This window comes from Mustela putorius, unplaced genomic scaffold (genome assembly GCF_011764305.1).
Source record: "Mustela putorius furo isolate JIRA1106 unplaced genomic scaffold, ASM1176430v1.1 tig00537335_pilon_pilon_pilon, whole genome shotgun sequence".
In the NCBI taxonomy this organism is placed as follows: Eukaryota; Metazoa; Chordata; class Mammalia; order Carnivora; family Mustelidae; genus Mustela; species Mustela putorius.
Window position 1 is genome coordinate 6,039,179 of NW_025422457.1, and position 12,398 is coordinate 6,051,576.

General features: G+C 35.5%; 1 protein-coding gene across 3 annotated transcripts in view; it reads left to right on the plus strand.

Moving 5' to 3' along the window:
• HMCN1 (hemicentin 1) overlaps nt 1–12,398 on the plus strand; it is a 485,682-nt gene that overhangs the window by 398,119 nt on the left and 75,165 nt on the right. For all 3 annotated transcript variants that reach the window (XM_004767964.3, XM_004767965.3, XM_013064227.2), the window contains exons 65-71: nt 792–916; nt 1,161–1,344; nt 1,927–2,024; nt 2,943–3,221; nt 6,104–6,300; nt 10,087–10,168; nt 11,757–11,893. In XM_004767964.3, coding sequence (XP_004768021.1) covers nt 792–916; nt 1,161–1,344; nt 1,927–2,024; nt 2,943–3,221; nt 6,104–6,300; nt 10,087–10,168; nt 11,757–11,893 — 1,102 coding nt within the window. The remainder of the gene's footprint in view (nt 1–791; nt 917–1,160; nt 1,345–1,926; nt 2,025–2,942; nt 3,222–6,103; nt 6,301–10,086; nt 10,169–11,756; nt 11,894–12,398) is intronic.

Here is a 12,398-nt window from a genome sequence, read left to right on the forward strand (position 1 = left end):
CTGAGCCACCCAGGTGTCCCGACATTGGAAGATTCTAATAAAATAACTATTGTAGGAATACTGTAGAAAGCCATTTAATCTCTTTTTAAAACATAGAAAATTTTGTTCGACAATTAATAGCTTGTGAAGTCAATCAATACTGCAATACTCTTAATTTAAATATCTTTGATCATCTAACTGTATAGTTATTTACTATTATGTAATTCAAGGGAAAAGCACTAGCAATTTGTGGAACATTTTTGCAAAATATACATGTACATAATACTAAGTTGTCACAGTTTAAGTAAGCTATCCTATTCTCATTAAAAATATTACCAAGTCATTTATAGTTAGATTTTAATATAGAATGTCTTTTAGTTTCTCATTATAACATTCTTCAAATTTCATACCAGAATTTTTGAATAATTTTCATTTAATCCAAACCTTATATTGGTAACCAAGGAAATAGTATTCTAACTTTGAGAAAAACACATCTTTGATTTGGAAAGGGAAGTTCCAACCTGATTTCATTCATTTCCCATTTTTCTTGTAAGGAAGTGGTTATAAAACAGGAATTTTATCTGGTTCTGTAGAATTTTAGTTGACTGCCTGAAATCTCCATCAGTTTTACTAGCTCTGACTTTAACAGACTTCCATGTACTTCGTGAAAAAGGTATGAACCATTATATATTTAAGATGAAATGCATTTTATGGTGGCATTTCTCTAAAAAGCACAATAACCCAGAGGAAGTTTTCCAGCTCTTAGCTTCTCATGAATCATCTCAGTGCCTTTATTACGATGTTTCCTGTAGGGTGACTGCGGATGGTAGTACATTAAACATTTATGGAGCTCTCCCATCTAACGTGGGGAAATACACATGCGTCGCTACTAACCCTGCTGGAGAAGAAGACCGAATTTTTAACTTGAATGTCTATGGTAAATATGAAATCTCACTCTCTTTTGATTTTGCTACCTTAGGAACCTATTGGTAGAAATGAAGGTCCAGCAGTAGGTGCCTGAAGCATCTAGTTTGAAAATCTGATGTCAGGGCCGTTTGCTTTTGGGATAAAAAGCAGCAGTATGGACAACTGTAGTTGAAATGATTTGAACTAGTAATGCACACCCTACCCCTCCTCTCTCTCTCTCTCTCTCTCTCTCTCTCATTTTCTGCATGACCTAGTTCCACCTGCAATTAGGGGTAATAAAGAAGAAGCAGAGAAGCTAATGGCTTTGGTGGATACTTCAATAAATATTGAATGCAGAGCCACAGGGACACCGCCACCACAGATAAACTGGCTGAAGAATGGGCTTCCTCTGCCTCTCTCCTCCCACATCCGGTTGCTATCAGGAGGGCAGGTTATCAGGTCAGCTTTTATTAAGTGTGATTTGCTAGACGGATAAAGTCACTGTGCTTATAGGCTTCAACTTTATCTAAACGGTGCTTAAGAAATGTGTTTTCCTTAATTTTTACCATTGTTTAGTTTTCACTTTCGGTATCTTTTTAGAAGAAGGAGGAAACAACTATAAAATGGAATTATTTTTCTTATTTAAATGCTCATGTTTTAGTAAATTTGTATAAAATAGGTCTTTCGTAGACAGATGTATCATTCCCATATGTATTTCCAAGAGAAAACTTTCTGTGGCAAAGTGATGATGAGCTGCATACTACAGTCATGTGATTTTCATGTTAGCTTCCTTTATTAAGGGATATTAGAAAAATATTCACTCTTAAATTATGTTCTATTTTTAATGGCTTGCTCTCTGTTCCTAATCAGCTTTGTGGAACAAATTGCATTGCAGGCATCTGTATTTTTGATGCATCGTTACACACTTCATAACTAAAGTTTCCCAGCATTAGCCATAATCTGTGTATAAATCAGAAATATTTTCTTTGTATATGTTGAATGGTGTTAAATTGTGAATGATTGGGTCAAACTGTTTTTCAGGATTGTGAGAGCTCAGGTGTCTGATGTTGCCATGTACACCTGTGTGGCCTCCAACAGAGCTGGGGTGGATAATAAGCATTATAGCCTTCGAGTTCTTGGTATGTCTCCAAGATGATCATAGTACTTTACAATATTAAGCAACAGGCTTATATTTAGATATTGACTTGTCAGAAAGAACTAGTGAAATAGGATCTTGCTAACTAGGAAACAATGTGTTTTCTCCCAAAGGGCCCGTACATATTGGAACATACTGTCTGCTCAAATACCCTTCTAACCTGGAGTTTTGCCTTAAGTCAAATCTAAATTTTTAAAAATAACATTTTAATCCAGATGCATGGACCAGTCTTTTCATACAAAGAGAAAGTTCAGACTATTTTCTAATAATATTAGTGGCTCATTTTGAGTATTTAAAATATGCATGAATATGCGTATGTGTGTGTGTATGTGTGTGTGTGTATAGACAGAGAATTAAAAACATTCCATTTCTGAAATATTAAGGTTTAATAGTCCAAATTTCTAAATCCCCAAGTACATCTCAGAACAGTTGAGTAACTATTTACTATAGTCTACAAATTAATTTTTTGGATTATATAAAACTTACTCTAGAAACTGGTATTATTTTCTTTATCCTACATACAACAGTTGAGAATATACTTCTGAAACTATAATATACATTGTAACAAATTAAAGAGACAAACCTAAAAAGTTAAAAAATGACCAAAACTTAAAGCTCGTTTGAATTTTATATATTCTACAAGAAAACCATCCTGAGGTTTTGTTGCTAATATTTTGGAACATTAATAATGAGCCTATCTAATACCTGTTTTTATAAAACAATCAGCAATTATTTATATGCTATCTTAAATTCTGTATTTTAAAATAAATAAATAAATAATAAATAAAATAAATCATAGAAACACTATAGAACTACCTGAACAATTAAAAAAATTTTTAATCTAAATTGGTCTCAAATTAGAATAGATGTGTAAATTTTACCCGTTTTGTTTTCTGTGTAGTGCCACCAAATCTGGACAATGCAATGGGAACAGAAGAAATTACAATAGTCAAGGGTAGTTCTACCTCCATGACATGCTTTACAGATGGAACCCCAACTCCCAGGATGTCCTGGCTTAGAGATGGCCAGCCTCTGAATCCTAATAGCCGTCTGAAGATAAGCACTCAAGGAATGGTTCTTCAGCTCGACAAAGCAGAGACTGAAGATTCAGGAAAGTACATCTGCATTGCCTCAAATGAAGCTGGAGAAGTCAACAAACACTTTATCCTGAAGGTCCTGGGTACGTAAACGTTTAATAGTTGGGAAACAAGTAATAATATTTAGTAAGTAAGTGTAATTTTTAGAATCACTTGCTATGGGGATAAATTTGTAAAAATTTCATTGTATTTCATATTTCTGTTTTAATATTTCTGTATTTCATATTTCTAGGTAATTTACCTAGGTTTACTCTTACCTTAACCTTAAACTTCTGTTTTTCTTGCTGAGTGAGATGTCTGGAGATAGGCAGTAGTTATGCTGGTTAACCAGCTAGGATATTTACAGTTCTCTTGACTTTTACATCATGGTTGGTCAGTGATCGTGCATTGCCTGGTGACCCCCAGCATCACTAGATGCAACAGCAGAGCAGAAAAAAGAGGAAAGGTGAAGAGTTGCCTCTATAAGGACTATCTTAGGGGACCTACAAAAACACTCCCATATACATGTCATTGAACAGAATCTTCACGGACCACTCCATCTACCAACTAATACTGAGAATAGGAAATGGATTTTTTTAGCACACTGACAACCCCAACAAAATTGGCGTCTGTTAAGGTGAAAGAAACAAATAGGGGTAGGTACCTAAAAGCAGGAAATAAGTGATATTAGTCCAAGTAAATAGCATTGTAGCTCGTCCAGTAATGGAGCTAAGAGGAAAAAATGTATTTGGAAATAATTGCAGGTAGAAGTATTAGGACTTCCTTGTGGATTTGGTTATAGGGTAGTAATGAAGAAGATATCAAGGATGGCTCTGAGTTTCTGGCATATATGACTGTTGATTGGTAGATCCATCTCATAAATGCAGGAAATGTGGAAAGGGACAAGGTTTTGAGGAATAAGGTAATAGGTGTTTTTCTGAATCCATGTTAAAATTTGAAATAGTGTCCAAATATTCCACTGGAGATATTAATCTGATAATTGCATTTGTGGATTTCAAGCTCAGAAGACAGAGATAAGCTAAAAACATGAGTTCTTTAGTCATCAGAGTATATACACCTCCTACTCTGTCCAAAGTATATGACATATGGACAAGACATGGAATAAAATAGTTCGTAGTCACTTAAATTGATATCTATCTGTAAGATCTGATGAGGGTTTGAATCAGATGGGAATATGTTATTTCTATTATTGCTAATGTTGTTGTTTTAAATCTAGTGACTATAAGCTTTGAGGATAAAGACCATGCCTAATTGATCTGTGTATCCGTAGTGATCAAAACATGGTAAATAACTAATAAATGGAAGGAATAAGGAATTGACTTTGGTCAAATGGAGAATCAGATAAGTGCTTTTGAGTGATATGAACAACATGCTTTGGGAATTTAAATGGAGAGAAATTTTATTGTTAGTGTTGAAAGAAACAAGAAAGGATTTACAGTTTTTATAAGTGAATTTAATGACATTGATGTGACCTTCATAATACTTGAACATGTTCAGTTAGGGGATGGGACTATTGGAAGTTATAGCAGTAGAAGGAATAGCATTAGTCAAGTCACAAAGCAAAAAGAGACTGGACTTGCTGAGGGAGAGAAGTAGTTGAATTTGGTGCCTAGGTTACTTAAGTATATTAAAAGTACATAATTTTATAAAGATAGAGACCTATTGCAAAAGCTTTGGAAGCCATGATGAAGAGTTTTTATTTAACTCAATAAGCAACATGGAAACACTGAAATCCTTCAAGCAAGAAATCTTGGATCATTCTAAAATGCATTTAAGAAAATGGTCATAAGATGAATGAAAAAAAAGAAGTCATGTGGGTCAGTGGTTAAGAAACTCTGACTTCTTAATTATAATCTAGAAAGGAATATTAGATTTAAGGAAAATATGGACCATAGGTGGAGTTGTTTGTTTTGTTTTTGTTTTTGTTTTTGTATTTTAGTAAGCAGGTTTTAATAATAATCCCAACAGCTATAGTAGACATTGTAGTAACAATAACTCTTTAAAAAATCTTTAATTATAAAATATATTGAGAAACATAAATTATAGTTTATAGATTATCTCATTGGATGCTCACAGTAATCCTATCGTTAAATAATAGTGCTATTCTTACTTTAGAGGTTTGCCTAAATCCACTAAGCTAATAATTATTGGAACCAGGATTCAAATTCAGGCTCTGCTGTGAACCTCTGTTGTAAACTATATTCCTGATTAAAAAAAAAAAAAAAGTCTAATCCTTGGAGCTGTCCAACAGCTATTTTGGCTTGCCTGGTGAAATAGTAAGCTGGAAATGTTCATAGAAAACTTGAATGATCATTGTATGAAAAGTCTGTTTTAAAGGGATTCCTAAACTTGAGAATATTTGGACTAAGGAATATTAATGTTTCCAAGTGTTTAGATTCTTTAACATCCTCTTGAGAAAGGTAATTTAGAAATATAAATAACAAAAAAGGAAATTATTTCTGCCCAGACATAACAAATGTGTTTTACACAGCAATAGTATCCAAATGTAACTATTTTCTCTTCTGCTTAGTCATTGTTTCCTCTTAAAGTGCCGCATAGAAAAGATGATTGCAGAATTCCACAGCATTTGCCTGCTGCTTTTGTAGAAATAATAGCTACAATATCTCTCTTTAAAAAATGGTATAAGATGAGCTTAGTTTTTATTGTTCCCCAGTCTTGGCAGTTAGGTGAGGCTGTTCTAGCTGAATCCCCACTGCTGAGCTATAATTGCCTGGGACTGGCTTGCCTTTTCCTTCATGATCTCGGATAGACGTGAGCCATCCCTTTTTAAATAGTGCCAGTGACAAATGGTAATAACATCTAGGAATGATCATTTTGGTATTTGACCAATTTATATTATATGAACATAAATTTGAGATGAATTTCCTCTTAAGTTTTCCTAATTAGCAGTAATGTATCAAACAGCAAGTTTATTTTGTTATTCTTTTTAATTCCCTTTAAACAGAACCACCTCATATCAATGGATCAGAAGAACCTGTAGAGATTTCAGTGATTGTTAATAATCCACTTGAATTTACCTGCTTTGCTTCTGGAATCCCAACTCCTAAAATCACCTGGATGAAGGACGGACGGCCCCTCCCACAGACAGATCAGGTACAAACTCTTGGAGGTGGAGCCGTGCTTCGAATATCTAGTGCTCAGGTAAGCGTTGAAGTCAAAAAAAGTTATTTTATCCTGGCTTACACTTCTCACTTGCTAATATAGGCACAATGGAGAAATGATTTTTTTGAGTCCAAATAGATCACAAGATCCCTCTCTCTAACCTTAACAAGGGTAGATTGGTGCTGTGGTATGCATGCTTGGATACACTAAGAGAAGCAGTGGAAGTATCATATGAAACTTGGAAGAAGCAAGACCCTTTAATTTTTGCAAGTTTTTTCAAGGGGCCGTAAGAGAGTATTTTCCCAAGTTCTTAATTTGTGCCATGTAGCTCTTTAAGAACTGGAGAAAAGCTGTTCAACATATATACAGATGAGGCCTCAAAGAGAAATTTTGGTCTCCAGAATTAACTAGCAGACATAAAAATCTGAAGAGATGCAATTTTTCAAACACTCAATTCAGTAAAATTGTTCTTATAGTTTGTGTTTAAGGAAATTCATCAGAAACGTAAATATATTAAAGAGACATGTGTCTGGGATGCCTCACCGTAGTAATCCTCTGTTTTACTCACAATGACGAATCTTACATTATGGATATTCTCCATCTGTGCCCTGATAACCTCGTCTGTAACTTTGGGATAAAAATAGTAATAATACCTTATTACTCCACTTGAGGATTTAAAAGATCATTTAAGATGATATGCTTAGGAGCACCTGGGTGGCTCAGTGGGTTAAGCCTCTGCCTTCAGCTCAGGTCATGATCCCAGAGTCCAGGGATCAAGCCCCGCATTGGGTTCTCTGTGCGGCAGGAAGCCTGCTTCCCTTCTTCCTCTCTCTCTGCCTGCCTCTCTGCCTGCTTGTGATCTCTGTCTGTCAAATAAATAATTAAAACTTAAAAAAAAAAATAAAGATGATATGCTTAGAACAGTGCCACAGGCACTGTTAAATAGAGTTAGAATGGTTTCTCCTGCTGCTATTGTTAGGATAATCATCACTCCATTAAACATGGAATAACAAATTATTTAATTATATTCTGTGTGCATTTTCACTGAGGAAAGAGGAAGGAAAGGGACCTGAAAAAAGAGAGCTAAGGGCTATGACTTGTCTACTGTGTCCATCCTGTGTACGGCTCTGGGCTCTGTCACACCGGTGACTCTCATGACAACCCTGTGAGTCGGTCTTCACCTCCATTCTACACAACCAGAAACAGGCACAGAGAGATCAAGTACTTGCCGGCCAAGGACTCACCACTGTTCAGTGACAGAGCTGGGTCTCCATCCTTCTTCGGCTTCAGAGACCTAACCAGTGGAACTCAGCACGTTCCCTGTTTCTCATATCAAGGAGAACACGCCTTCCATTCCCCTCTTTCCTCTCTGTCAAACATTGCAGTAGCTCTGAGAAAACTGGGGTTAGCTGTCAAACCCCTTACTGAATGAAAACCCTCAAATGTTATAATTTCAACCGATAAAAAAGGAGCCCAAAGAATTTTTTTTTAAAGATTTTATTTATTTATTTGACAGGCAGAGATCACAAGTAGGCAGAGAGAGAGAGAGAAAGGAGGAAGCAGGCTCCTGGCTGAGCAGAGAGCCCAATGCGGAACTTGATCCCAGGACCCTGAGATCATGACCTGAGTTGAAGCAGAGGCTTAACCCACTGAGCCACCCAGGCGCCCCGAGCCCAAATAATTTTTTTACATAAGGAGACAGGGAACTGTGTGGAATAGAATTATAAATACCAAAGAATAATGATAAAGAAAGCTTAAAAGGAAGATTAAGGCCCCATCATAGTAAGTCTTAAATGGAAACATTATATAGTTGGGTTTAATTAACAAAAGGAGACAAAGATCACATTATTAGATGGTGACCCACAGGAGGTAGCTATTGTGGAGAATACAAACATAATACCTAAAACATGTCTCAGCCTTCGAGAAGTTTCTGGTTGTCTAGGGGATATAAAACTAAACACATGACAAAATTAAGAAGAGAAATAGTAAGAAAATCATTCTTAAATATTTTAGAAGTGGAAAATTAAATATCATCAAGTCCTAAGACTGACCTTGGTTCCTCTGCTCCTGTGTCTTCAGGGCATCTTGTACATTATACATTATATTTCACTTATTACATTATATTTCACTTATTGGGACTCTGTCTTCTCGTGTATGTGTCTGTAACATACAGTTATGCCTGACACATATTGGAAGCTTTGCAAATTCTGAATTGTGTGGTAGAGACAGGAGTTTCCTAAAGTATCTTCCATCAAACACTAGTTCTTTTTTAAAAATTTTTATTTATTTATTTGAGAGAGAGAGAGAGTGTGTATGTGTGTATGAGAAAGGGAAGGGTCAGTGGGAGAAGCAAGCTCCCTGACGAGCAGGGAGCTGGATGCGGGACTCGATCCCAGGATCATGACCTGAGCCGAAGGCAGCCGCCCAACCAACTGAGCCACCCAGGTGCCCCCAAATACTAGTTCTATGAGTTATTCCAATGGGGGAAATTCTGTGACTGAATAGAATTGGAAAACTTTATATACTATATCTTTCTCTCCTCTGTGAGCCATAGTACGTGTCCAAAATACTGCCAAATACTACTCTAGAGAAATTCAATTAACTATAACTTTTGTGACACCCTATGAACAGAACACAGTCTAGAAAATATAGCTACCAATGATGACTGTAGGCATACAGAAAGGCACAAATTATCAGGAAGTATTTATTGGAGGAGGCAAGATTTAAGAGTAGACATGAATGATGGTTCAAATTTGGTTAAGTCAAAACAAGTGGAGAGGACAATATTACTTGGGAATAAAATGAGTTGATTGAGAAAAGTTGAGTTTTAAAGGCTCTCAACATATGATGGGAAACACAGAAATTATTTTCTAGGCCTCAGTATATTATTTTAAACTCTTAATAGAAGGACTGTGCAAGTGCCATTCTTCTTAAAGTTGAATTGAAGTATTTTTGCAAACATACTAGTCTTAAATTTTTTTGAAGGAGGTTTTGCAGCCTACCAAAAAGTTTTTCCATACCTATAAATTCGGTTTTGAATGTAGGAATTTAAAAATTCACAATATTCTAAGAATGTTCAAGTAGTAAAATAAATGAAAACAGGATTTTTCTGCTTTTCCAAAAGAAATTTTTTTCACAGAAGTAAGATCATCTGTTTTCCAGAGTATATTTTATGCATACATAAGCATGGGCTGTGTCTACACAATGTCAAACATATGAAGGAGGACTAACACTTGCAGTGGAAACTATGCATAGGGTTTTTAAAGAAATGTTTCTGGTTTTAGTCAGGTAATAGTAAACCATGCTGTCAGTCTGACACAATTTACAGCCAGATTATAGAATGTAGCTCTTTTGTTTCACCACATTTACCAAAGACACATTCAAAATATGGTATTAATGTACTTTAAGTAACCTGATATTTTATTTGTTTATTTAATAAATTGTATTTCATTTTCTTCAGGAAGATGCCAGTTGAACTTTTAAGTCTACCTTTATGTCCATGAATGCTTATTTGTTCAATAACCATTGTGTGTCTCGTCTGTGACTTCTGGTGCTAGGTCCTATATATATACTTGCATTTTCTGAGATCATTAAATATATCTAACCTGCAAACATTTTGAGATCAAATATTGAAACCCTCTTAAAACATAGCTTAGCAGAGAGCTAATCACAAATGTGAAAACAGTTTATTAAATTTGATTTGTTGTGCTATCTTCATGATACCTTGTTTTGTGGGAGACTTTATATTCATTCTAGTGAATACTTACTCTCTTCATGAAACCTGATGTATTAACATTGTGTAATTCACTTATTTGGATTTTGCAGGTGGAGGATACAGGAAGATATACGTGTCTGGCGTCCAGTACTGCAGGAGATGATGATAAAGAATATTTAGTGAGAGTGCATGGTAAATTGGGCAAAATATCCTGCCATCTATCATATACTAACACCTATCTAGAAGCCATAATTGATGGAACATGGGGCAACTCCCTAGCAAACCATAAGATATGTTTATGTATAAGGAAATACGTATTTTGTAAATCTGATTCTTATATCTGGCTGATCAAATGCTTTTTGGAAATACCTCTGGACTTTCTGACTCATTTATTTTGTTTCTGCACAAATAATTCATAGTTCTTTATTTAAAAAAATAATAGACTAAAAATTACAGTAAAGAAGAAAATATATCAGGGCACCTGGGTGACTCAGTGGGTTAAAGCCTCTGCCTTTGGTCAGAGTCCTGGGATCGAGCCCCACATCGGGCTCTCCGCTTGACAGGGAGCCTGCTTCCCCCTCTCTCTCTGCCTGCCTCTCTGCCTACTTGTGATCTCTGTCTGTCAAATAAGTAAATAAAATCTTTAAAAAAAAAAAAAAGAAAGAAAAAGAAAATATATCACCTAGTCTCATTACACAAAGGCTTTTTTGCATACAAATGTGTTGTCACAGAAATGTACCCTACAGCATATAGTATCAGACATGTTTTTCATCTCTCTTAATGGTTTAATAAACATGTTTTCATGTCAAAAAACATATCTTTATAACATTTTTTAGTGATGGCCCAGTATCCCATTTTATGAATATGCTATCATTTATTTAATCCATTCCCGATTTTTGGATATTTAAGCTGTTCTTGCATTTTCGCCAGTATGAGGAATACTGTTATAGACATCTTTGTGCATACATATTGGCCTATCGGCCTGTCCCCTTAATTCTTTTATTTTGATAAAATTCTGTAGGTACACTTGCTTGATTACACAAACACACATACACATTAAAAGCTTCAAGATTTATTGCCAAACTACCTTCTAGAAAAGTTGGGCCAATTAGACTCAGGTCAATATTATTTCAACATAGAGATAAAAATTACCCTTTATTGAAAGGAACATTTAAAAAACCAAACAGAAATTACTTATTTCATTGTCATAGCCTGGATGACTAGGCAGTGCAAATTGTCTATAATTTAGGTGCCTCCCTTCCTCCCATGAGCCCTACACACAAATTAGACCTTGCCATTAATTGACATGTAAATTCTGTATATAAAAGTCACATTAAAAAGATATATTTCTGAATATTATGAAAATGTCTACATTTCTCTATATTATGATGGAACAGACCCTGATTTAGTAGTTTGGAAATTTGATGTTCAGAGAAAATTCATACCAGATGTGGAACCTGGACAAGAAATCCCTTTTTTGTGCCTTAGTTTCTTTACCTGTTAAATGGTGATGATGTTGTGATTATATTACTTAGCCTGTCATTCATGTGACTGTTGGAAGAATTTCATTACTTTATATATGTGAAAGTACCGAGTAAGACTTTTTAAAAAAGTCTACTACGGGTAACCATTTGTACGATAAATTGAACAAGTAATATCTTAAGTTTATGCCTCTAATTTTGTATAACAGAAGCAACACTTGTTGAAAATGTAAGATGATTCAGATCATTTTTATATCTTGTTTATTGAAAGCCTCTGACATGTTTTTTCTCATACCCAGTACCCCCTAATATTGCTGGAACTGATGAGTCCCAGGATTTCACTGTGTTACGGAACAGACAAGTGACATTGGAATGCAAATCAGACGCAGTGCCCCCACCTGTAATCACCTGGCTTAAAAATGGAGAACGGTTACAGGTAAGTCTTGCTATGTTCCAAAAATCTATTCTGAAGGGAAAAAAAACCCAGCTGTAGAGTTTTTGGTAGGTAGACAAAACCAAACAACGCCAGGCTACTATTATTTGACATTGGAAGGGTGAGCCAGGGTCTTTGAGTCAGCCTTCTTTTCTCAACCTGTACTGGGGTAGTTATTAACTAGTTATGGGTCAAAAGATAGGTATTCTGATTCAGACACTCTGTAAATGTATCTCCTGGAGCCCATGGATTAAAACTGGATTTGAAACACTCAGCTGTTTCTTGAGAAGGAAGAAATCATCCAACTCTCCAAAGAAAAAACTTCTTACTGAATTTTTCTGGAAAAAACTGGGGCCCAAGGAGGGACCCCCAGGATCTATGTGATACCTTGGATACCAGGAATATAGAATTGGAATCCTTGAAAAACACACTTAGCTCTCTAGAGCTTCCCAAGCTCATGGAGTGTCTGTCTGCCATGACAGTGTGTCACAGCACGGGATCCTAAATA